General features: G+C 43.3%; 1 protein-coding gene across 2 annotated transcripts; it reads left to right on the top strand.

Annotated features, from left to right (window-relative positions):
- Nucleotides 1-2006: 2006 nt before the first annotated feature.
- On the top strand, nt 2007-20198 carry si:ch211-152p11.4 (regulator of G-protein signaling 1). 2 transcript variants are annotated; one of them, XM_063185248.1, is made up of 6 exons: nt 2007-2505; nt 3310-3859; nt 9956-10017; nt 13187-13317; nt 17770-17936; nt 19374-20198. In XM_063185248.1, exons 2-6 carry the CDS (start codon nt 3317-3319, stop codon nt 19542-19544), a joined length of 1074 nt encoding a protein of 357 aa, XP_063041318.1. In that variant the 5' UTR covers nt 2007-2505; nt 3310-3316; the 3' UTR covers nt 19545-20198. The 2 variants fall into 2 exon arrangements, with proteins under 2 accessions (XP_063041318.1, XP_063041317.1); XM_063185247.1 differs by having other exon boundaries at nt 2008-2505; nt 3135-3859.
- The last annotated feature ends 6111 nt before the right edge of the window (nt 20199-26309 follow it).

The following is a 26309-nucleotide window of genomic DNA, read 5'->3' on the forward strand; positions in this document are numbered from 1 at the left end:
CGCTCCGCAAATGTTTTTCGCCGGTGTGGACGTTTTTTTCGCTTTCCGCAATATTCGCATTTTCGCTTTCCGCTTTTGCGGAAATCCGCTTTCCTCGCCTGTGTGGACAGCCCTTAAACAAGTTCACAGATAGGCTAGGCCCATGTAGCCTATAGCCTAGGCTACACCAGAAAGTAATCTCTTTTTATTTGGGAATAAATAAAATATTGTAGGCCTACAAGAACTGGATGTTTTTAAATCTACCCTTATGCAAGTAGTCCTATGCCTGATGTTGAGTGTTCACTATTATTTCCCCTTTCCCTTGAGCAGCATTTCACAACTGAAATGTCTCCTTTCTAAACAGTTTCATTTCATATCTGAGCTCTGTTCAGCAATCATTGTGTGTGTGTGTGTGTGTGTGTGTGTGTGTGTGTGTGTGTGTGTGTGTGTGTGTGTGTGTGTGTGTGTGTGTGTGTGTGTGTGTGTTTTATTTCATTTAGCCTGGCCTAGCCTACAAAAAAATCCTCTCTCTCACACACACACACACACACACACACACACACACACACACACACACACACACACACACACACACACACACACACACACACACACACACACAATCCATTCGCAATATAATGATATATTATTAATTATGACATTATTGATTTTCCTGATAGAGATCAGTGATGCAGAAACCACGAGACCATATTGTGGCTCAATACCGTTCCATTTGATTAGAGACACTGTTAGACATTTCAATAGATAAAGCTCTTTTTTATCTATTTGTAAAAAATGAATGCATAAAACAAAACCAATTAGCCAATTGTTAGAAGCATAAAAACAGTGGTGGTGAAACTGAACACCATATTAAGTCTGATGATTCTTGACAATACTTGGAAACCTTGTATTAGGCTACTGTTGTCTCTGGTTTCCTATTATTTTACCTTTTCCCAATTTCCTCCTCCCTGTATTCTTAGCTGCGATGACGTCTCTTTTGACCTAAGGGCTAATATATCATGACGAATTTGGACTTGTTTTCCAAATGTGGTTCTGAGTCACCACTCCCTGGTTTTGAAATTCTTTCCGTCTAGGATACAAGACATTTGGGTTAGAACTAATATCATTATTTCTCTCACAACACCATGTTCTTTTTGAACTATCAAACAATAGACTTGTCTTTTCATTCGTGTCATGTCGAATACAGTCATCAGCATCTAGATTCTAAGCCTACATTCCATTCTAGGCCTACATTAAATATTTTCTGTTGACCTTGTCAGGCCTATGACATAAAATATAACCAAATTAATAAATGAATAAATAATAGGCCTACACAAATAGCACATATGTAGGCCTATTTTTTAACATGATATAGGATAGAATACTGTCAGACAGGGCCTAGGGGGCCCCATTTGCCAAGCCCCCATGAATACTTACCATCACCATCGAATTCTAAGTATTCATTATGACTGGAAAAATTGCATTTTTCAGACATGAAAAGGGGGATCTTCTCCATTATCTGCCATTTTGAATTTCCAAAAATAGACATTTTTGGTGGCAAAAGTTACTCTACTTTGGTCATAAATATTAATTCACTAGGCCTACTTAATAAATATTCATGAAAGATCAAAATTTGCAGTAAACAGCATCGTTTCAATGAGCAGCATAGTTGCAATACCTAATCTGGCCACCATCCTACACAGTGCACCTTTAATTGATTGTCAAGTCTGGTTAATACCCCCACTCCTCTAATTGGCAAATACCCTTTATTCTTGGGTCAGAATCATTGGTCAGAATGCGCATACTAGTTTTGTTGCAGAATGACTGTAGTTCTAGGCTACCATGGGAGCCTACAGTGACCTGTAGCCAAGGGGCCCCTGGTTACAATCCGGCCACTCCGGCCCTGGTGTCAGCCTATTGTCAAATTCGAAGGCGCACTTCATGTGTGGAATCGCGCACGTGTGGAATAATGATCTGAGGTGACCTTATACATTGTGGAGTTGAGTGACAGGCTACGGAGTCATAGTAGGAATGACAATGACATTGTCACACATAAATATCATTGCCTGTGGTTGTAGATCATAGTTTCAAAGGCTGGCCAGGGAGGAAAGTTGGTATACCGAATTACGTCGCAGTGATTTTTTTTCCAAGACGCACCTACAATTGCGCGAGCGATGTCTGTCCGCCCACTGACGATGAGAATTGGGCAAGCCAAGACGGCGCTCTGGGTGTGGTAAGAAGTGAGAGGCGTTTCTTTTCTCCATTCAAGTGTAAAATGTTTGACGGGAGAAAACTCCGTGCTGACACCCATAACTTTTACCGTTTCGAATGTCCATGAGTATTTTTAGCTTTCGTGATCAAGAAGGAAACGACAAGCCTACCTACAAGACCACTCACTCACAACTTGGGAGTCGCGACGAGGAAGCTGCCTGAAATCAACCTGTGTTTGCCTCACTGTTTATTTGGTTACTGACGACCTCCAAGGACCAGAAATTATGACGGAACAACTCGAGAAGTTGCAATAAGGTAATTTTCATGTGCATGCGAAACCGTGCGCTTTTTCTCCTAGGAGCCAATGGGTTGTACTTTACTCTTATTTTTTCTCTCTAGCAATAAACGTTTTAGAAGTCAAAGGTGAGTAGTACATGATTAAAGGAGAACATACCTCAGGACACCAGACTGAGTCAGTTTCTAGTTAGGGCACTACTTTAGCAAGAGCGTAAATGTCAAACGTTTCATCTGAGAGCAGTGTCATGATGCTTATATTTGTGGTTTAACGGAATGTGCGTCGTTCAGATGCAACTGTAATTTTCCTGACAGCTGGGTCAACAGAAGCTTGTGATTACAAATGTGTGGCTTTGCAAATACACTGTAAGGTGGCATCTATTTTGTTTACTATCGTCAGCTCTATCTGTATACAACTTTATTATCGTCAGTAATACGCCGATGATGCACGAAGGGTACAGCACAGAGGTTCTCCACCGATGACCTAAGCCACCTGATGATGTATCAAGATACTTTTGATTTAAAGCATTTTACTAGATACTTTTCTGTAAAGCGGCTGAGTACCAAGAAAAGGGCTATAAACAGATATATTATTATTATTATGTACAGTGCCATTTTTGCCATTTATTTCTATTCTCACTTTCCATCAGCTTTTCCATTCTTTCACTCCTTCCCATCTCTTTCTATACATTTCACCCTTTCCTCCCCCTCCTGTTCTCCCCCCTCTCCATTTTCTCCTCTCCCCCTTTCCTCCTCCTTCCCCTCTCCTCCTTTTCTCCTCTTCCTCCTCCTCTTCCTCGTCTTCATCTTCCCACCAACCCTCAGTCAAGTCATGCGTCGCTTCAGCTCCGAGGGCTCCCTCCTGGACCTGGATGCGTTGCCATGGCGACGGGTGGAGCTTAACAGCAAGCTGGAGCCTCCGGAGGCGTTCGGCGGCAGTGGCGTGGGCGTCTACACGCCACACCTAGAGGCCATCGACAGCCCCCCGCTGTCCCCGTCCCCTGCCCCCGTCATGGCCGCCGAGAACGCGTCGTCCCCGACGTCCAGGGTGCGCTCCAGCCGCGAGCTGGTCAAGGAGCACAGCATGAGCGTGGAGAACATCACAGAGCTGGACAAGGCCGGCGGAGAGCTGAGGGTGGCGTCCCTGAACGACAGCTACCGGGCCTACAGCGACGGGCAGCTGCACAAGGACCCGCAGGGCAGCAGGGAGAGCGTGGGCGGCACCCTCGGGGACGGAGATGCCCACTCTCCCCACTCGCCGTCCAGCGGCACCAAGTGCAACCCGCTGTCCTCCATGGGCCTGCACCAGCACCAGCACCACGCCAGGGCACGGCTCTCGGCCGCCAAGCTGCACCTCAAGAGCCTCTTCTCCTCGGTAAAGAAAACGCACAACACACAACATTTATCTCAACACTCACACAACATCCACGTGACACACCTCCATGATCCCACACAACACCTATTCAAGAAGCTGCACCTCAAGAGGCTATTCTCCTCGTTAAAGAAAACGCACAACGCACAACTCACAACTCACAACGCACAACATTTACCTCAACATCTATGTAACACACCTTCATGATCCCACATAACACCAATTCAACGCGCTGCACCTGAAGCCTGTTCTCCTTCCGTAAGAACACAGTGATCAGACTCAAGGCCCGCACACACACACACACACACACAACGACACCCACGTGACACACCTCCACAAACTTACACAGCATTCGCCTCAAACCTCAAACAACACCCATTCAACACCCACAGAGTGGCAATACAGCACCCACACAATGCCAACACTACACTTACACAGCACCTCACACAACACCTATGCAAGACTGGCACAACATCCACACAACATCCACACACTTGCCTAATAGTCACACAACTCTCATACAACACTGGCCCAACGTCAGCACAACACTAAAGCTTGGTTTATGCTCCGAAACAAACGTGTCTGCGCAATGATGCAGGCAGCCACGCAGTTATTTTCCCCGCCTCCGCAGTGTGCACCCCTGAAAATGTGACTGCCCCCAGACAGCAATGCAGTTAACGGCAGCAGGAGCGACTGTGATTGGTCCTTACCAATGCATCCACAGCGTAGTTCCTGCCCCTGTACAGTGTGTGCCTGCTGTATGGAGTGGGCGTAAGGCAGGAGACATGATCTGTGTGCTTGCCAGTGGTGTATATACTGTATGACTGCAAATGTCATGAGGGCTGTCTCAAGAAAGCATGGTTTTGTGTTTTAACGGTGGTTCATACAGAAAGGCTGTGTGTCTGTCCAAAGGTCCTTTTGTTTTCCCCTTTCCTCTCCCTTTTTCAAGTGACAACACCTGGTAATCGTGGTGACAGTGCAATGTGTTTCCTGCAGAACAAGGTATGTGGGCGATGTGGGGGCTAACCGGTATCAGGGACATGTGACTGTCATCATTGGAAAGGCCATGTTGTGAAAGTTAATGAGCCCCCCACCCAAAAAAAGTACAATTAAACAAGCAATTTCAAAAATTCCATTTGCAATATTTCCAAACCTTTATTTCTTTAGGTGAGTTAGTCAAGGTGGGGAGTTTTAGGAACTATTTAGGCCTCGGCCAGATGACACCGCAACGCGGGTTTTTTTGAATCCGAGTTGCAATTAAGTTGCAACCATACAGCATGTTTCAGTAAAAGATCATGTCCTGATGACAACGACAGTCTTGCTTCAGAATACACATTTCTTTACGTGAAGTTGTTGAGAACAAAGTATTCGCCAGAGGTGGAAAGAGTACAGAAAATGTGTACTCAAGTAAAAGTATCTTTACTTTGCCTAAATTCTACTCAAGTACAAGTAAAAGTACCTATCTAAAAATCCACTCAAGTAAAAGTAAAAAAGTACTTCACTTAAAATGTAATTTGAGTAAAAGTACTTAGTTACTTTTAATTAGCTTTCCTCTTGAGAATGTCATGTTTATTTTTCTTGAATATCGTCCTCCATAACCTCTATCTCTTGCTTGGCACCAGCCATCATCCAATACATTGATACAAGATAGTAAAATAATGGAAATGCTGTGTGCAATCTTGCATAATCTTTCATTTCTGGCGGATTGTGGCATTATTGTGCATGGCATTTTGTCTCTCAGTCATTTTTTTTTACTCAGTACTCAGGCCAGGTTCCAGTGTAATTGAGTAAAGTACTTGGGTCAAAATGTACTCAAGTACAAGTAAAAGTATTAATTTTAAAAATTACTTAAAAAGTACAAAGTATTCATAAAAGCTACTTAAGTACAATATTGAGTAAAAGTATTTAGTTACTTTTCCACCCCTGGTATTCGCTAATGGCCGTGATCGCCCATACTCTTATCATGCAAATGACCTGTCACGTAGGGACCTTACACCAGTCTCTGACAGTGCCAGAAAGTTTCTTTTTTTTTTAACAGAGCCAGCAAATTTTGTTTTCGATCTACAGACATATGCCATGGCTTGTTTAAAAGCTGAAGATCTTAGCTTTTTATTACTAAAAACGATACATTTCTAGCCTCTCCCATTCCGAAGTTATGTCCATTTTAAGCGACGGATAGTTTAACAAAAAAATAGCGTCATTTCCCCCCTTTGTAAAAAGCGAAAGACGGTTTTATTATGCTTTACTCTCCGCAAGCGCGTAAATAGCAGGTTCAGAATATCAGAATGTGCAAGCTGCATAATTGAACATTACTAGATGCCACAGAGACAAGTTAGATAAAACAACAGCAACAACAACATGCTGCTTAGCACCATGCTTCGTGACAAAGTTGCTCCTACAAGAATAAGCTGCAACATGCTGCAACTTCTGGAATATTTTGGAAGACATTAGAACAATCGCCAGGGAGTTTACAGTCTACATAACTGGTTGGCCCTCACGAAGTTGTAAGTCTGATGCCTTTACTCCTTTCATTAGTTAAGTATGATGTTTTGAATGCAGGAGGAGCATGTCTAGTTACTAAAGGAACTTCTTATCCCAACATGTGTACTAGCATTTGCTGCTAGCCGACTTATTTTCAAAACCAGCATCGCATAGTTGTTATTTTTCATTATGCTGAAGTGAGTGCTACGTGGGAAAATAGGCTACCAGCTTTGCGCATGTGGCACCTTGTGTAGCTTGTGGAGTGACTAGAGTAGCGAATCATTGCCATTTAGGCATCTGTTGATTGTGTACGCTTTATGCTGCTTTTTTTTTATTTGAGAAGTTTAAACTAAGGTGTTGAATACCAATACCGGGCAGGTATTTCTCCCTCCTCTGGAGGCTGCTGCGCGCTCACCGCTTCTCCTTCTCTTTCTGCCCATTACGCCTGTTTCAACAAGTGACATATACATACTATGCATTGCTGATAACTGTTTGGGTGCGCAGTTAAAAGATAATGTGAAGCTTTGCTTCCTGTTTGTCAGGTTTTTTTTTTAAGATTTTGAACACGAGTGACCCACACTGGGCAGTTTGAAACGTAAAATATTGACCGTGGTAGAAATGAAAGTCTTCACAGTCCACACAAACAGTTGTCTGATGATGCCATTGTGCATGGAATTAACCCTATCCAGACTGGGCTTTTTTGGCATTCCTGGGCCTGGGGGGGGGCTCTTTTGACCCCCCCCTCATAACTCATGAACGGAATACAGTATGACTACGAAACTTGGGGGAGATGATCTACATATGGACATCTATGAATGACATAATTTTTGTGTAATTATCTGGTATTATGACGTCATTATGACATCATTATCTTATTATGCCCAAAATCTCGCCATAATGAATTTTCCAACAAATTTAGGTAATGCACTTAAATGTTAATGATTTTATGCTTCAAACCACTTAAATGCTCACAAAGTTGTCTGATGCTAATGGAAATAACAAAAAAATATGAAAATATATGGCGTCATAGATATGGTAAAGCAATTTTTGGTCAGACATACCTGTCAGAAAACCGTTGCCATGGCAACGGCAAAAATGATAAACCTAATCTTTCGGTACCTAACTGTAGCCAACTAAATGTTAGGAAAAGTCACAAAGTTTCGTAGTCATATCTTAAGTCGTTAAGGAATTATATGACATCAAAGTTGGTGCGGGCACTTTTAGCCCCCCCCCAGTCTGGATAGGGTTAATGTTGTGCGCAAAGCTAGTGGTCACTGTGAAGATACCTCACTGTTTTTGGCCATGTGGCTGTGACGCAGATGTAAACAAATCCGTTTCGCCTGTAACAATGGCAACGCAAACGCCTGCGTTACTCGATTTTCGCACTCTGGAACCCATTATTCAAAAAACTCGTTTTGTGCCACGTTTCTGGTGGGTTTCATATGGTTAACCCAGGGGAACGTTGTCACTGGCATAGAAAATCATTCCCGTATAGCTGGCCCCTCAGTGTGCTGTGGGAGAGACCCTGTAGTAAGCAACAAACAAGACACTCTGAAGCATCTGTCCCTGATTGACTCTGTTCATGTTGATAATGAACAACTAACAAAGTTACGCACTGGGCCTTTAAGCGTTTTACAGGAAATGAACTGATTAGCCCCTGGTCAATTCCATTATCCATACCTCTCTTGTGACCTCATGCTTCGCTGATGCCCTGCCTCCGTGGAGAAACAATACAGTTTCCCTGCTGTCAGCTTTGGCACAACAACTATTGGGGGACTTTTCCCTATTCAACATCCCGATTGCAAATGAGAGAAGGACATTTGAATTGTGCTTTTGCAAGATATTGAATGAATCTTCTATCGTCAATGACGTCTTGTGATGTCATCAGGAGGCCACAAACACAAGGGAGGACAGGAGTTTAGACAATGGAAAGGACACCTTGTCTGGTAGGTTTGCAGGTGCAAATAAGGATGTGATGGGCAGTGTGCATTGGCAGGGGAGTTTGGTTTGAGGATGAGAGTCACTTGTCATATGTGTTAGTGTCATTTTCAGCCACAGCAAGCAATGCCCCTGTCATGTTCTTATTGTGCAAAATTCAATCAGCTTTTGTGTTTGATTTGTGGTCATTTTTCATTGGACTGGACTGGTTTGGAAAACATTTTTTTGTTGAAACTGTTTCAACTTATCTCAATAAGGCCTGGAATGACCCAAATGGTTCAAATGTCAAGTGTTAAGAAAGTCCAGTTGCTTACAACCTCAACTCTTTTGTATAACACAGCCTTGGTGAACGAGAAGGTTGACAATCAATAGGATTTAAATTGGCTTTAGGATGTGTCTTTGTCATTCTCAGCTGCAGCAAGTAACATTTCTCTTGTGTATTCCTTGCGTGCCTGTGTGACGATCTGTGTTGGTCTGACTTAGGAAACGATAGGATCAAATATGTGTCAGGCTTTCTCTCGCTGACGTAAGGGGTGACACCATTGGAAATTAGAGTGGTTTCCGTATTTTCCGTCAGAACCAGCTTTTCTTGTCCACAGGTCATCCCTCAGTTATCTCAGACAAGTAATACAAGACTTTGGCCTGAAGCACTTTTATATGTCACTTTTTTCTTCTTTTAAGGAAATGATCTACAGAGAAAGTAAAATAATGGAATGTGTGTCGACTAACCCATTTCCAGAAATATCATTCCGCTATTATAGCCCCCAACGTTTTGTCTGTGATATGATAACATTAACTCAATAACGCATATCAGAAATTTTGAAGACATTTTGACAAAATACTTATCAGACCCGATCAAGTGTTGTTCACTTCCTGTGGAACTGGTAATATGTGTTCCCCTTTTATAAATATAGAATTTCCATGAGTAGGTGTGAGAGTGAATGATGACTAGTGAGAGTTATGGGAATGTGTTGGGAGAGTGCTTGTGTGTCTGTGTGCGTGTCAAGAGAGATTTCGATATGCTTGAGATGAGCAGAGTCTGACATTCTTCACGTTGGTTGAATGTGAGAGCCCTGAAATGCCCTACAACCATTGCGTCAGACTTTTTTTTTTTCAAACCATCATGTTGCAAAAATGGGTCACAGTGCTTTGGCTTGTTGTAACAATGTACAATCTCAGGACAAATTACATAGTTATTGATAATAAGACAGCTGAAGGATATTGAAAAATGCAGTAAAGGCGTAGAGTGTATGACATTGCATTTGTGTGCATTTGTATCGTGACCTGATATAAGGGTAGCCATTTCTGTTTTTAGAGGTGTGAATGTGTTTGTGAGAGAAGAGCAGAGAAAGCCTGGGGTGTACAGCCTTGCATATGTGTTGCATCCTGAGAGAGAGAGAGAGAGAGGGGGGGGAAGAGAGAGAGAGAGAGAGGGGAAAAGAGAGAGAGTGTACAACATTGCAATTGTGTTGCGTCCTGTACACTTCAGGATTACCATTTTTAGAGGTGTGTGTGACTTTGAGTGTGTTGTCTTGCATCAGGATAGTCATTTTAGAGATGTGTGTGTGTGTGTGTGTGTGTGTGTGTGTGTGTGTGTGTGTGTGTGTGTGGGCGGGTGGGCTCGTGTGTGTGTGTGTCTAGGTCTCACACCTCATGTGTTCCTTGTGTGATTTCTTCCAGTCGAGTCCCCACTCCTCCCACTCCAACCTGGCAGCAGCTGAGCAGAAGAACAGCGCAACCAGGTCAGTCATCATAACCCTTCACCCCTAACTCAACTCTCTAGTCCATTCTACTTAACTCTACTCCACTGCAGCTGGAGCAAAAAGACAGCATGACCCGATCAGTCATCTAAACCCTTAACCCTTAACTCAAATCTCTGAGTCTATTCTACTCTACTCTCTACTTGACTGCAGCTGGAGCAGAAAGACAGCATGAGCCGATCATCTTAACCCCCAACTCCTATCTCAACTCTCTGAGTCTATTTTCTTTTATTCTACTCTCTACATTACTGCAGCTGAGCAGAAAGACAGCGCGGCCCGATCAGTCATCGTAACCCCTAACTCAACTCTATATTCCATTCTACTCTACTCTCTACTCATAACTGCAGCTGAATAGAAAAGCAGCCCCACCTGGTCAGTCATCTAAACCAGGTGTGTCAAACTCATTTTAGTCCATACACATACAGTGAATTTCATCAAGTGTGCTGGACCAGTAACGTAACTGCGAAATAGTGCACATTTCTGCTTCATATTGGCATTGTGTTGCTATCAATCAACTCAAGGTGCATGACAGCGGGTGGGTATATCCGGAGCATTGACTGTAAATAACGAGCGATAACATTGTTCAAGTATTGAAAACCTGAAATCTCAGACACCTGAGCAACATTGTAATTGGCTATTATTTTCTTCTTTTTTGATATTAGTCTTTTATTTTCTCATTTCCTATTGCAAGTCTGGGGCCGGATTGAACCTTCTGGCGGCCCGCATCCGACCCTGCGCCTTATGTCTGCCACTCCTGATCTAAACCCTTAACTCCTACCTCAAATCCCTAACTCTGAGTCTATTCCATTCTACTACTCTCTACTTAACTGCAGCTGAGCCGAAAAGCCTTATCTGATCCGTCATCTTAACCCTTAACCCTTAACTCTTCTCTTCCTCCAAGCACTCCAACTCAAGTATTATCATGTGATTCTGCCGCACTCAGTAAATAAGAGCCAACATTGATTTTAAAATCGTAGGTGTTGGACAAAAACAAACAAATACAAATGTAAATGGAATGTTTGCATACACAATCCCATTTAATTATTTTATTCACCACAAGTGAACATTCTAGAGCTTCAAAGTGTTCACTTATGGTGAATAAAACAATGAGTGGGTGTGCGGACATTCCATTTTATTTTATACTGCCCAGTCCAGATAATGATAATAGAAGAAGATTTCCAAGGTATTCTCATTTATCAACGTTTAGAACCTTTAATTGCTTTTGCTTGGTGAAATTAATCCTTTAAAAGACATGTTTTGGTATTGCAGCCTTCACCAAGGAGTCTAAACTGGAGTCAAATGGAAAATGATATTGTGATATAGTGTTACCACCCAACCTCACCTTACTGCAGGGGTGGGAACCTATGTCTCGAGGGTCATTTACGGCCTTTGAGGCCATTTTATCTTGCCGATATAATTTTAATGTTAGGCATCTTCACATGAAATATGACATATGTTGTAAAGGAATCTTAGAAATTGAAATTTCAATACAATTAAGTTATATTCAGGGGATCTAGAGAAGGTGGGGTCTGTTGTAAAGGTGACTGCCTTCAATATGGGCCTAAAGTGCAGGGTGAAATCCTGGTTTGTGTTCATATTATGGCCCTTGGAGGACTTTTACGGCCCACTGAGAAATTTGAAGTGGCCCTTCGAATGAAAAAGGTTCCCCATCCCTGCCTTAATGGCATCACATGAACAACCACTGTAGAAACCACAGTACAGGCTACCGAGTCCTTCTCATCGTGACCATATGAACTCGCAAGTGCTCTTTCAAAATTGCCATGAGCGTCAACTAAGAAAAAGCATAGTGAATTTCTACTGCCTTGCATAGGTGGCATTTAGAATTATGACCCTTGTACTCTGTCAAATGTCAATGATATAACATGATTTTTTTTTCAACATCACAATCCTTATGAAAAAAGGAAATGGAGCGCCCAATGTTGTAATAGCTCATGGTGCAAAGGCAGTGCAGTAGTGGTGTCCCTATTGCGACAAAAACAAGTACAGATTCACACACACACTGAACCACTGGTCTTTCCTGTAGCAGATACACTTCTTCTTCTCCTTCTTCTTCTTTTTCTTTTCCACTCTAGGTTCCTCCTGGCCTTGTGCCTGTCTTTCCTTATCACTCTCTTCTCTTATTCCCTCTCTTCTCCCCTCTCTTCTTCACTCTCTACAACTCTGCCAATGGAAGCCTATTTTCTAATGGTAATCAGCCTTATCGTAATGCAGCCAGTCCACGATTGTTATGTAAAACTTGTTATCTTTCCTTCACCCACTCCATTTTTTATTTTCCAACTGTATGAAAAGGATGTGAGTGGGGAGAACAAAGTTCCTACCAGGAAATACTGGGGCATTGTACATTTAAAACTAGTGGGCTGAGAAGTGATGTGGAATGCACATAAAACCAAAAGAAAGGAAGAATAAGGAGAATGTTGTTAATGATTGCACAGATGTCTGCCTTTTATTTTACACTTAATGTAGTCTGAAACGAAACCTCGGACTCTTTGTCTCAATGTTTTGTACTCAACATGAACTCGTTTTCCATTTTTAGACCTTTACACCTTCAAAGAAAATAATTCCTCATATAATAAGGCTTGTGCTTTGCTTTCCTGTTAGAACCCCCTCAAGGAGTCACATTTCATGTTCAACAGTGACAGTGTGCATAACAACTTTCTACAAGCTGAACTCCTCCTGAACTTTGTGCCCACCACTCTCTGTGACACAGAAACACATTTGCACACATGAATCATACACTGCGTAGGCTATTCTCTTATCTACAGTATTATAATCCCTCATTCTATTATCACATTCTTGCTCACCCCCCCATGTGCAAAGTCAAATAGACACGTGGGCTTTGTATCCTAAATACTTTGCCCAATTTGAAAGAAAATGATTAACTGAATGCTTGGTTATTCTTTGTTATAGTGCTTTCTCTTTCTCTCAAAACAAAATCTGTGGTGGCATGTGAATACAATGAATGTCAAATTGACCTTGGGCGTATTTTTCAAGTTTTATAATAGATGGATTAAAAAATCTCTCTCTCTCTCTCTCTCTCTCTCTCTCTCTCTCTCTTTCAAACTTCATAATAATGGATTGTTAATTGTTGTTGTTGATTAAATTATCTTTTCGTTTGCACTCTCTCTCTCAGCACTCAGGAGCGGCGGTCGCGTCTGCCCTTCCTGCGCCAGTGGAGCCAGGTGGGCCACTCCAAGGCCCGGCTGAGCCGCGAGGAGCTGGAGTCCTGGGCCCAGTCGCTTAGCAACCTGCTGTCCAGCCGCAGTAAGTAGCCCACCGCTCAAGGCACTTCCTGACATGGTGCGATGGGAGATGGAGAGAGGGAAGGGGGGAAGAAATGGAGAAAGGGAGAGAGGGAGGGGGAGAGGGAGAGAGGGAGAGGAAGAGGGTGGTACTGCTGAGAGATGCTGAAGGGCTGTGTAGTGTGTGCATGATATGTTTGTGTGTGTGTGTGTGTGTGTGTGTGTGTGTGTGTGTGTGTGTGTGTGTGTGTGTGTGTGTGTGTGTGTGTGTGTGTGTGTGTGTGTGTGTGTGTGTGTGTGTGTGTGTGTGTGTGTGTATGCGTGTATGTCTTGTGTGTATTGTATTCATGCATATCGTACATGAACTCGTATGTGTATCTGTGTTATGGTTGTGTGTGCTCATCCGAGTTTGCCTGCTGCTCTTCTGGGTGAGCTGTGGTCACGGCTGGTAAATAGAACTGGGTATGGGTAAGGGCGTTCTGGTCATTGAGGTCGGGTCATTTCAGTGGGTCTGCCAAGAAATCTCATCGGTTCTCTGCAGCCCACAGTGCTGGTTCTTCAGTACACCACCTCTTCAGTTCATTGACATTCTACGTAGTTATGAGAATAACGGAGGCACAGAGAGCATCTCATTACTGTAAAGTTGATGGAACCTTTTACACTTATGCACACGCAAATATGGAGATTTTAGTAAATTATACTCCAAACTTCTCAAACTCCTCCACACATGTAAGGCATACTGTATTTGGGTGGTTGACGTTTAAGGCCGTAACACACTTAAAGGAGGAAACATATTCCAATTCCTGAAAAAATGGGTGGAAAAAATGGGGATGTCAGTGGTCCATGGAATTTCGCCTAATTTTTGCCATTTTTGGGAAAATTTGTCCTGCGGTGTGACATTATTGGTGTGACATTTTGATAAGATACAATAAAATGATTAATATTCTGCACAAACATATCCCCAATGATCTTTCTGCTATTGTTCCTTTAACCCCCACCCCACACAAGCACTACTACCCACCCGCACCCCCAACCCCACCCACACACGCCTATGCATCGTACAGGCAGACAACTGTGATTTCACTGCATGGTTTCACTGTATTACTTGTAATAATTGTGTGAATGTGACAAATAAATCTCCTGGTATCCTTATGTCCTTATATCCTTGCATGATGCATGGAAAATAAGTAAGGATTGAGTAACACAATGCCTAAGCATGTCACACCATATGACATGAAGTCACACCACAGGAAATTCACTGCATTGTGTCCATTTTAATCCTTTTGTATTTGTGACTGACCTCCGAGCTCATGCTAGCTAGATAATTATATTGTGTTCAACCTTAATATGTGTTTTCATTCATAAAAAAACTTTTTTCCCTTCCATAAGAGCTGTCACACCATGGGACACCATAAACGAACCTAAGCATTGTGTGACAGAAACATTGCAATATGTAGACATATTAAGAGGTTGATAGTCACTTCAAACTTCCACACCACTTTCCAATAACTGATGTATAACTGGTTAGGAGCCTGTCTTTAAGACCCTTGTAGTTGGCCTTGCAGCTACCCATCCACAAACCTGACTTACATACATGTCACCCCGCAGGACGCAATTTGTTACGAAATTTAACTTGTAGTTAATATTACTGTATTGAGTTTTTCCACATTCATATTTTTTAATATAAGTATAATATGCAATCATGCCAAATGCTTTATAAATGATTCAAAATGTTTTTGGTTTATTTTATAGCTGAATATATTCCAGGTTTTATTAATGTTACAGTCACACCACAGGACATTTGACATATAAACCTTTCCATAAATCTGAACAAAAATGTTTCTTCTCATCTAAGACTAATATGAAACATGATGTACCACATCTTCTTTCATTTACATTTGTTTTCAAGAGGAAAAATATCAATTTTGTAGGTTTTTAACTAATGTTACGTACAATCAGGGCGTCATGTCAACCACCCATTTACTTGTAGTAAATGGCATATCTGAAAAAAACGTGTAGGATCTTGGATAAAGTGTATTTGTGTTACGTTTTGTACATGTACACGGATATATACACAGACTCATGTATGTGCAATGTAAGTAGACCTAGATATGTGCAGTATTGTAATGGGTTGATGAAATACTGGTATTCATTTTTTGATGATATTCCTTGATAAACTTGGAAGGTCATTGTGTGTGTGTGTGTGTGTGTGTGTGTGTGTGTGTGTGTGTGTGTGTGTGTGTGTGTGTGTGTGTGTGTGTGTGTGTCTCGGTAAGAGGGGAAAGGGGTCAGTTGTCCCAGCCCCAGGGACAGAGGGGAGTCCAAAATTGCCTTCTCATTCTCATGTGAGGCATGGGGGGCGATTTCAGATGAGTTTGCTCCAGGCCTACCAAAGCTGTGTGTGTGTGTGTGTGCACATGTAGGAGGTGGCACGAGGCTTCAGGAGGGTGGGAATGGCTCAGCTGTGTTGGCATAACACTATCAGACCATTGGAGTGATTGTCCTCATGTAGACAAAGTGTTTTAACACCCTTCGTGCACCCGGTTCCAGCTGACGTGTGAGTGTGTGTGTGTTTTTAATACTGATCTCGTTTATAGCCTGTCCTTGTATGTGTGTGTGTATGTCTGTTCATGTAGATCATCACGCTTATGTGCAGCTGGCCTGTCTGTCTTCCTGCAATCCGAGTTATTTGAGGGAGCTTTGATATGCAGAAGGTGCATATATTTTATAGCATAGTAACATAGTGTGTCGAACTGGAAAATGAGCCAACTGGGCCAAGGTCTATGTCTACGTATATATACCTGATTTTTTATTTATTTATTTATTTTTTAAAGTTTTTAACGGGTGTTTTAGCAGTCAATAAAATTCAGTCCTCTCTAACTCAATCGGAGGTGTACAATTAAATTAGCCTCTTGGCTACAATCTTGTATATTTAGCATTTTTGTTTAAATGCTGGCAATATATGCTGTCCCTTTCTTAAATAAATAAACTTGTAAACTTGTAAAATGAGCTTATTTCCTGGAATGTATTTACTTATTTATTTACTTATTTCCAGTATTGCTTTACAGCCAGTGACTGATTATTAGTTTAGCAGGTTACATTTTTGGGAGTAGTGCCTCTCAATGGGGGTATTATTAATTCCACGTTGAAAATCTCATGTAAACACTTAACAATTCAGATGTGGGAAAGGAGATCACTTGCGCTCTAGCCTTTTTTGTGCTCACAGTGTAGGGTCAGTAGAAAACAAGCTGGTTCATTTGAAAGAGACTGGGCAAGGATGACTGGAGCACACAGCAGGGTACTTTTTGCTGTTATTTTATTGTGGCGCAAGCAACATTTTTGACTCTGATGAAGACGCACTGCGTCAAAACGTTAGTCATGCTTGCACCACAATAAACAGCAAAACGTATCCTGTGTTCTCCAGTCAATTTTGGCTCAGTATCTTTGAAGCTGACCGGCTTGTTTTTAACTTCACAATTCGGAATTGAGTGAAAGTGAAGTATAAACTCAACTGAACTATTTAATTCTGAATTAGTGATTTGGAATTAAAAACATCATGTAAACGAGGCAATTTTTGCAACAACAAAAAAACAACCTGCGAGCAATCCTCTTGGATTTTTTGTTGTTATTTTTGTGTATCAGATTCTGTTTGGTGCGATAAGGGGCAACATGCCCCTAAAACACTGTCTCCACAAACATGATCAACCAGGGCGCCTTTATTCTCTACAGTTCACCAGAGAAAACACAAATTTAATCTTCGCAGGATCTAACTAAATATCTGAGGTCGTATGTAATGAAAGCAAGAAAAATGGCGTGGAATGTAGTTTATTGGATGGAAAGTTGATCTAATTGGTGAAAATTGCAACACCCCACTGAGTTTTCTGGGGATTGGCTGAAGTTGCATAAAAGTTGCAAATCTCAACTGATTAGAGGTCTGATTAGAGGAGGTCTGATTAGAGGGCCAAGGAGAGCATCTCAATTAGAGGAGACTATATTCATTTGTCACCGGTCATTCTGCGGTGCAGCGTGAACCACTGTTGTATAGCACACATGCAATTCAATAGCGGACATCCTCGATGCAGTGCTTCTTGAAATTCAGTGAGAATTGGCTTCCAGCCACCTGAGTTTTGGAATGCTGGAGATGCAAGACTGAGCCCTGGGGATCTTGACCTTGTGGAATAGAAGAGTTGAAGAATGTGCGCGCGTGTGTGTGTGTGTGTGTGTGTGTGTGTGTGTGTGTGTGTGTGTGTGTGTGTGTGTGTGTGTGTGTGTGTGTGTGTGTGTGTGTGTGTGTGTGTCTGTGTGTGTGTGTGTGTCTGTGTCTGTGAGAGAGTATCTGTATGTTTGTTTGTTTGTAACAGTAAATGTACATATATGTATCTTTGTGTTTCTGCATTCATCCTGAGTTTGAGTGTGCATAATGTGTTTGTGGGAATTCTGAATTGTGTATACGTTGGTCGTTTCTGTTTTGCAGCTGGCCTGTCGGTGTTCGGGGCGTTCCTGAGGTCAGAGTTCAGCGAGGAGAACCTACAGTTTTATTTGGCGTGCGAGCAGTACCGCCACAGCTCCAACAACTTTAGCCTGCAGCGCCGTGCGCGAGACATCAGCGCCACGTACATACAGGCGGGGGCACCACGAGAGGTACGTTACATTACATTACATTACATTACATTACATTACATTACATTACATTACATCACACCAGTGTTTTTCAACACAGGGGTCGGGACGCGGGACTCCATCTGGGGTCGCCTGAAATGTCTACATTTGAAAAATTGGGGTTGGTCATGAAAAAAGTGGTGTATGGGGTCCCCAGAAAATTGGCATGTCAAAATAGGGTCCCGAGCAAAAAAGTTGGGAGTGACGACGAAGCTCGCAACGTTGGGAGAGCACATCAACGAGAAAGATCGCTGATTGGTCAGAGCGCCGGCCTATAGGCACAGGCACGGTTTGAAGAACAACAGGTTGTCCTAATCAACAATCTTTGGATGTATCGTTCATTGGGGCCAGACTAAATTACACATCCAGTCTCACATTTAGGCTGGTTTATCAGGCTAACAAGCCGGGGCACTACGAGAGGTACGTTACATTGTATTATATTCAACATGTCATCATGCCAGAGTGCCGACTTGAACCATCTATTGCGTTTGTCTATCACACCTTTGCATGTTAGCTCATGCTCCACAACGCCTGTGACCGGTTAAGTTTAGGCCTGGTCAGGGCACAATTTCGATACAATTTCACCATTTCCCTTGCTTGTTTCACTGTTCTTGGCAAAAGTGAAACAGCAGAAACATTGATTTACGGACAGGTTAACGTTAGGTACGGCAACAGAAATGCGCAGACACAGCGGGAAACCTGCGCAAACCTCGTCACGTGAAAAAAAGTGCTTTCCCGCCGCGTTGAGCATCATGACTTCACTTGCAGAGGCGTCGCACCTGAACGCAGAATGCACTTGCGTGAAATAAATACGCCTTTGCATGATGACAGTCTGTTACATGACACACATACGCGTAATCATCACGTACATGCAGGTCGGGGCAGCAGGAGAGGTACGCTAGCCCCCATAATGCACGCCGTTCCATCTGTGGAACATTGAAATTAAGTTAACTACCATAGTACCACCCTACTATGACATAACACAATGACTTTAGTAATGCACCTGGTCATTGCCATTCTGATAATAGCAAATTTATAATATCTTAATGGGTTAAAGCAACATGGCGACAACATTTCTTTTTTTAAAAAGCCTTTTTTTGGGGCCCTTATTGAAAAATGTACAGTAAAGCGAAACAGGAAGTTAGTGAGAGAGAGAGAGAGGTGCTTAAATGCCAGAGGAGAGAGGAGTATAGATGAGGGTAGGAGATGGGGGGAAAAGAGAGAGGAGGACGGATAACGACAGACACAGGGAGATAAATTGACAGACAAGAGAGAGAGAGAGAGAGAATATTTGGAAGATCTGGTTCATAATGAGAGGTGTTCTCAAAGAAAGATAGAAATGTTTTAACAATATTAATGAATCTCTCTCTCTCTCTCTCTCTCTCTCTCTCTCTCTCTCTCTCTCTCTCTCTCTCTCAGGTCAACCTGGACAGTAAGACGCGTGAGCTGACCATCCAGCTGCTTCAGGCCCCCTCCCACACCTCCCTTTCCCTGGCCCAGAAGCGCATCTACTCCCTCCTCGACACGGACTGCTACCCGCGCTTTCTCCAGTCGCAGATATACATGACACTCATGCAGGATGCTGACTAATGGTGTGTGTGTGTGCGTGTGTGTGTACATATGTAAGACTGTGTGCATGAGTGCATGCAGTTTGGGTGGGTAAGTGTGAGACAGTGTGTGTGTGTGTGTGTGTGTGGGTCAGTGTGTGTATACTGTATGAGAGGGTAGATGTGACCGTAAGCACTGCTTCATCAAATGACACATCTACCTCCCAGCTGAAGGCTGCCTGCTTGGTGGGTTGTAAAGGGGGCGGGAGGGGAAATGCTTGGAGTGGGTGGGTGGTTGGGTGGTTCAGGCTTGTGTGTGTGCGTGTGCTTGCGCGTGTGAACATGTGCTGGGCAGAGACTACTGATGGTGTAGCAGCCTGTATTGTATTTGGGGTGTAACAGCACTGATAGTTTTGGCATTAGTTTAACTCTGGGAGGTCACTGGAACAGTGCTATGCTGTGCGTGCGTGCATGCGTGTGTGTGTGTGTGTGAGAGAGAGAGAGAAAGAGAGAGTGTGTGAGTGCATGCCTGCATGTTGAAGTCATGAAGGGGTGGGGTACCCAAGTCGCCCTTCTACTCTGCCAGCAGTATAGTGCATGAGAGTCTGTGTACATAAAGAGGAAAGAGAGGACAAAGAATCTGACAACTTCACCGGAGTGTGTGTGTGTGTGTGTGTGTGTGTGTGTGTGTGTGTGTGTGTGTGTGTGTGTGTGTGTGTGTGTGTGTGTGTGTGTGTGTGTGTGTGTGTGTCAGTGTTAATTTCGTCAGCTTTTTTTGATTTAGTCTTAGTCTTAGTCACAATGACGAAAATCAATTTTAGTCTTAGTCATTGCCTTCCCAATTTAGTCTTAGTCTTAGTCAAAATGACGAAAATCAATTTTAGTCATAGTCAAATTTTAGTCATTTTAGTCATTTTAGTCAATATTTCAAATTTTAGTCAACATTTCAATTTTTAGTCATTTTAGTCAATATTGTGGTGTAAAATAAATAACCTACAATTATATTAGGTATTACTAATATAGCCTATTGCAGCAAATATTCACCTTGTTACTTGGTCATTTTCCACCAAAACCCAAATCAGTCATTTCAACATCATAGAGCAAAAGAGCATCACACACACACACACACACACATCCAGGTGCAGGCTGCGCTCTCTCTCTCTCTCTCTCTCTCTCTCTCTCTCTCTCTCTCTCTCTCTCTCGTGCATTAGAAGCTGCTGCATATTATATTTGATTTTGAGTTTGATCACGGAGGAAGCTACATGCTCTTCTTCACCTGACCGCGTGACTTAAAGCCTGCAAATTGCCGGCAGTGGGAAGACCAGACATCCCTAGTCTGCATGAAGTTCAAGAAGTCTCCCTGATAGTGGCTTCCCGATGACCACGAGTCAGATAAAATAGGCTACTGCTGATGTTAGACTATGCAAGTTAGCGGTTTTTGTTTTCAATTGGCAATGCGAGCAGAGAACTATAATGACCCGAGCGGCATGTGAATGGGCTTAAATAGATTGCGCGAGCACACTTCGTATGCCCTGCAAAAGTCCCAGGAAACATAGTTAAGCAGGGGTATGCAGACTGGACGATAGAAAGGACACGCACATACAAATATTTAAACACTAATGCTGTTTTGTTTGTCGGGGATGTCGAGGTTCGATAAGCATGACCTGAAAAGAGTTTTTGGAACTTAGGAAGACGCTGAAGACGCATGGAAATGCTGTCGACTTCCTTGGGTCTTTTAGCGTTGCTCTCGACGAGAACACGTTTCAAATCTCAACAGTTTAAAACTCCTTAGCGATCGCCCATCCATTGATTCTTTTCAAAACTAGGCTACAGTAGCCGTGCCTCTGTTACTTTCGACAGGCCAACTTTCCCCCTGCTGGCGCGCGCTCCCGCGGTGACTGATTTAAATAAATTCACAAATCCGACCTTCATGATTTTCTTGCGAACTGCCTACTCATATGGTTAAACAACAAATATAGCAAACATTACAAAAAAGAACAGACAACGAACGCCGGGCAAAGACAGCCTAAGTGAAAAGGAGAATAGTGGAAGCTCGAGGAGGTTTAGAATGACAGTATCAGAGGAGGATTGGCGTGACTGTCATTACCTACTGCAGAAACACATGTCTTCGTCATGGACAAGAGGGTTGTTGAACATGTTTCACAATGAACACTTCCCTCAACGTCGGCTATTTTTTCTCTTTCTCTGGGAATGTTTTAGGACCTAAACTCAACTTAAATGGACTCGCTGAACTACTAGGCTACAGAACTACTGACTGAGCCGCGCCATGCACTGGCTGCCAGCAGATACACGCGAGGCAACACAGCGTGAGCGCAATCACCTATGTTCAAGACACTTAGGACTATATTGCAATTACAAATTACGAATTAATTATAAATAATTATATATTTTTAATGTCCATTCGTCCATGGCTTGTAAATTTCGTCTCGTCTTAGTCTCCTTGACGAAAATATTTTTTTATTTTCGTCATATTTTGATTTGCTTGAGACAATTTTTAGTGCGTCATCGTCTCGTCATCGTCAAGGGAAAAAGGGGCGTTGACGAAATATTTTCGTCATCGTCGTGGTTGACGAAATTAACACTGCTGTGTGTGTGTGTGTGTGTGTGTGTGTGTGTGTGTGTGTGTGTGTGTGTGTGTGTGTGTGTGTGTGTGTGTGTGTGAGAGACACAGTATGTGTGTGTGAGAGAGAGCGAGAGCGAGAGAGAGAGAGAGAGAGAGAGAGAGAGAGAGAGAGAGAGCGAGAGAGAGAGAGAGAGCGCGAGAGAGAGAGAGAGAGAGAGAGAGCGCGAGAGAGAGAGAGAGCGCGAGAGAGAGAGAGAGAGAGAGAGAGAGAGAGAGAGAGAGAGAGGGGATGAGGAGGAAGGCACCTGTCCTAAGTTCTGAAGACAACAATGTGCGTGCGTGCGTGCGTGTGTGTGTGTGTGTGTGTGTGTGTGTGTGTGATAATGAGGAGGAAGACGAGACCTGGAGCTGCCAACAACAATGTGTGTGTGTGTGTGCATGTGTTTCTCAGAAAGAAAGACAGAGAGAATGTGTGTGTGTGCCTGATGAGAAAGAAGTCGGAGAAAACACTGGAGGGTCTCTGCACTCCCAGCAGCACTAATCATTAAACCCAGATCGTCATGGCACCAGAGCACCTAGCCACTGCACGGTCCAGCGAGCAGAGCGGAGTGGCAGCCCACTACAGTACTGCTGCCCGAGGACGGAGGGAGCGTGCTGACGGGACGGAAAAACACGTCAGCCAGCCCTGCCTGCCTGCCTGAGCCGGGGCCTCTCAACCCAACCCCGAGCTGCTGCTGCCGCTGCTGCGTGGGAGTGACTAATCATGCCGAAAAAGCATCCAAACGTTTTCCAGGAACTCTTCTCACACTCTTCTCAGCAGCCCCGCACTTCCTGAAGTCCACCACCCACCTCCGCCACCCATCCATCCACCCACGCACATGTTTTATTTTATTTTTTAAATCAAGTTTGTTCCGAACAGGTTCAAGGGTACTATATTTGGCAGTGACTTTTTGCTTTGACGGTATGCGACCAAGCACCATGCCGGAACACTTCTATGCTACGGCTGCCTGACGTTGTTTTGTTTTAGTTTTATCTTGTTTTTATCTTTAGTTTAAGTATTTTTTCTGTGTTTGTGTGAATGTGTGTGCGTGTGCGTGTGCGTGTGTAAAAAATGTCATGGTGTCAAACATTTAACATATAGTAATAAATCATTTTTGTAAATCTTGTTTTCATCTGGTTTGTTCTGTTTTGACTGTTCTCAAGCTGTTTGGGTTTGGATTGGCGGCCTTATTAATCACTCTGGGCTCTCAGGAAGCTGCGATGGCTTTTGTCAGGAGAATAAAGGGAGAGAGAGAGGGGAAAGGAGATGGGGAGGGGGAGGAGGGTCGACTGGAGGGAGGGAGTTGGAGGGCAGGGGAGATACAGGTGAGGGGAAGGGGTGTGCAAAAAAATCGTCACGACAATGCATCGATATACTGATTTTCTCCATACTGCATCGATGACATTATGACAAGGTACCATTATCCTTTTTTTCACGACAGGGAAGGGGCCGGGGCTGAAGATACAGGAGGAGGGTAGAGGGTGGAAGTGGATGGGAGAGGAGAGAGGTTCAGGTGGTGGGAGGGGGAGGGGGAGATGGAGGTGGTAAGGTTTGAAGGGCAGAGGGGCAGAAGGTAGAGAAAAGGGCAGGAGGTTGGAGGTAGAGGGTGATGGAGGTGGATGGGAGAGAAGGAAGAGGGAATGGTGGAGGTGGAAGTGGACATGGGAGGGAGATATGGATGAATAGAGAAGACAGGAAAGGGGGCTGGAGGGGGAGGTGTATGCTGTATGTAAGGGAAAGGGGGAGGTGAAGGGTAGGAGATGGAGAAAGGGGGGTGGGGGGATTCACAGCCATCAGGATGAATGGCTTAAAGGTCACTGAGATGGACGGAAGGGCTCTCTGTTCTATGCTCCTTACTCAGGTTGCTGGGATACACAACCTGTGGCTAAAGACCATGTTGTGCTTGTGTGTGTGCATGTGTAAGTGTGCAGGCATACTTGGCGGAACTGTGTGCGTGTGTATTTGGAGAGAGAAAGAGACAGAGTGTGTGCGTGCGTGAGTGTATGGTGCGTGTGCGTGAGTGTATGGTGCGATAATGGTGCGTGTGTGTGAGCAGGGAAGCCAGTAGGGGAACAAAAGGGGTTCCTTGTCCTGGGCCCATGGAGAGAGGGGGCCTAGAATTGGACCCTCATTACATAACAGGTATTGTATGTTGTGCCTATTTGCCCTGGGTGCTGCTAAAGCGGTCTGTCTGTGTGTGAGGATTGTATGCTGTTGTCTTTGTGCTGTAGTGTGTGTGACATGGTGGTGTACTGTGGTGTAAATCCTGTGCACTAATGGACTTAATGGATGAGAGAGACAAGAGCCTTCTTCTGGTGAGTCACTTGTGATAGCCAGGCCCAAGTTATGCTCCCACTGTTGCTGATGCAAAATGGTACTCAGCACAACATCCTATTGCCTGCCTCCGGTGGGTTTGTGACTTCAGTTTGTAGAAGGGGGAAAGGATCTGCACACTGCTTGCAAAAGACTTAAATTATTGGGAGAAACGTTTCGATCATAGATCTTCTTCATCTTGCTCCCAATAAATTAAGTATTTTGCAAGCAGTGTGCAGATACTGTGCTTCCCCCCTTCTGCTGATGCTTTCTGTTGGATGTGCACGCCTTCCAGTTTGCAAGTGTTGCAAGTATGTGTTTTGGTAGGCTGGTCATGTCTTGGCACTCCTTTTTAAGTATATTCTCAGAATTAACAGTAATTCATATCATTCTTCACATAGAGTGCCATAATATTACTGAGGAATGTCACACTTTTTGTCACATCAGCCATCAAACATCCATTTAATTTGGTTACACTATTACCTGGCACACATTCATACGAGTGGCTGGACGTTATCTGTTAATCTGGGCATCTGTTAATCTGTTAATCTGGGCAGTCATGGGTGAGCGGTTAGGGCGTCAGACTTGCATCCCAGAGGTTGCCGGTTCGACTCCCGACCCGCCAGGTTGGTGGGGGGAGTAATCAACCAGTGCTCTCCCCCATCCTCCTCCATGACTGAGGTACCCTGAGCATGGTACCGTCCCACCGCACTGCTCCCCATGCGGCGCCACTGAGGGCTGCCCCCTTGCACGGGTGAGGCATAAATGCAATTTCGTTGTGTGCAGTGTGCACTTGTGTGCTGTGGAGTGCTGTGTCACAATGACAATGGGAGTTGGAGTTTCCCAATGGGCTTTCACTTTCACTTAAAAACATAACATGAACTGTTGCCATAAATTTCACTACATAAAGAGATGGGTTTTTTAGACACAAAATCTGAATGGCACTTAATGACGAGAGATCTGCATTATTAAAATGTCCTCAAGGGTTATTGCGCCTCAAAATTCATGAATGTTAATGACACGTGTCGTATCATGTTAACTGCCTCATAGGGGTGGGTATTGGCAAAAATCTCAAGATATGATACACATCCTGATACAGGGGTCACGATACGATATGCAATGCGATACGTGCATCCCGATACATGGTCTTCAAGATGATATACTATATCCTGATATTTTAGGCTTTTTGTTTTGTTTGTTTGATTGTTTTTTTTTTACATTTTTTAAGAAAACAGACATATGTACAATCAAATGTTACTTTTTAGCTTTTTTCTGTAGAGCAGCAGTTACACTGTAGTGTATGTAAAAAACGGCCTTCACATAGCCGTTGGCCTACTGCATAGCAAGGAGCAACTCAGATGCAGTTTCAGCAACTTGATAAACTAATTGTATCTATATTGACTACTCCGTATCAATACGCGTATCACGAAGAGGCCGAGACGAAGTATCCCGATATCGATATTTTGAACACACCCCTACTGCCGTAAGTACACATCTTCAAATAAATTTTAATCTAATAATATGGAATAAATGTTGCCTTTGCCACAATCCTATGAAAAACCCTCCATGATGATTCACATCACTTCTGGTGGCTTAGTTTTTCAAAGACAAACAAGTGCTTGCATCACAAATCCTACTAGTGTGTGTCATTCCACTCGACTGCCAGCTCGTTTTTTTTCCCCCCCCCATCATGAATCACAATTCTCCCCAAGTGTCATTAGTGTCGATATAACACAAAAAAATGAAATGATATCAACCAATTACGAGAGAGATATGCATGAACAAAATATAATCAAGTTCATGTGCCCCTCATTTTCATTCATTTATGTTACGCATTCAATTTTGTATAAAAAATAACCCTTTAGACAAAA

Source organism: Engraulis encrasicolus, chromosome 20, assembly GCF_034702125.1.
Source record: "Engraulis encrasicolus isolate BLACKSEA-1 chromosome 20, IST_EnEncr_1.0, whole genome shotgun sequence".
NCBI lineage: Eukaryota > Metazoa > Chordata > Actinopteri > Clupeiformes > Engraulidae > Engraulis > Engraulis encrasicolus.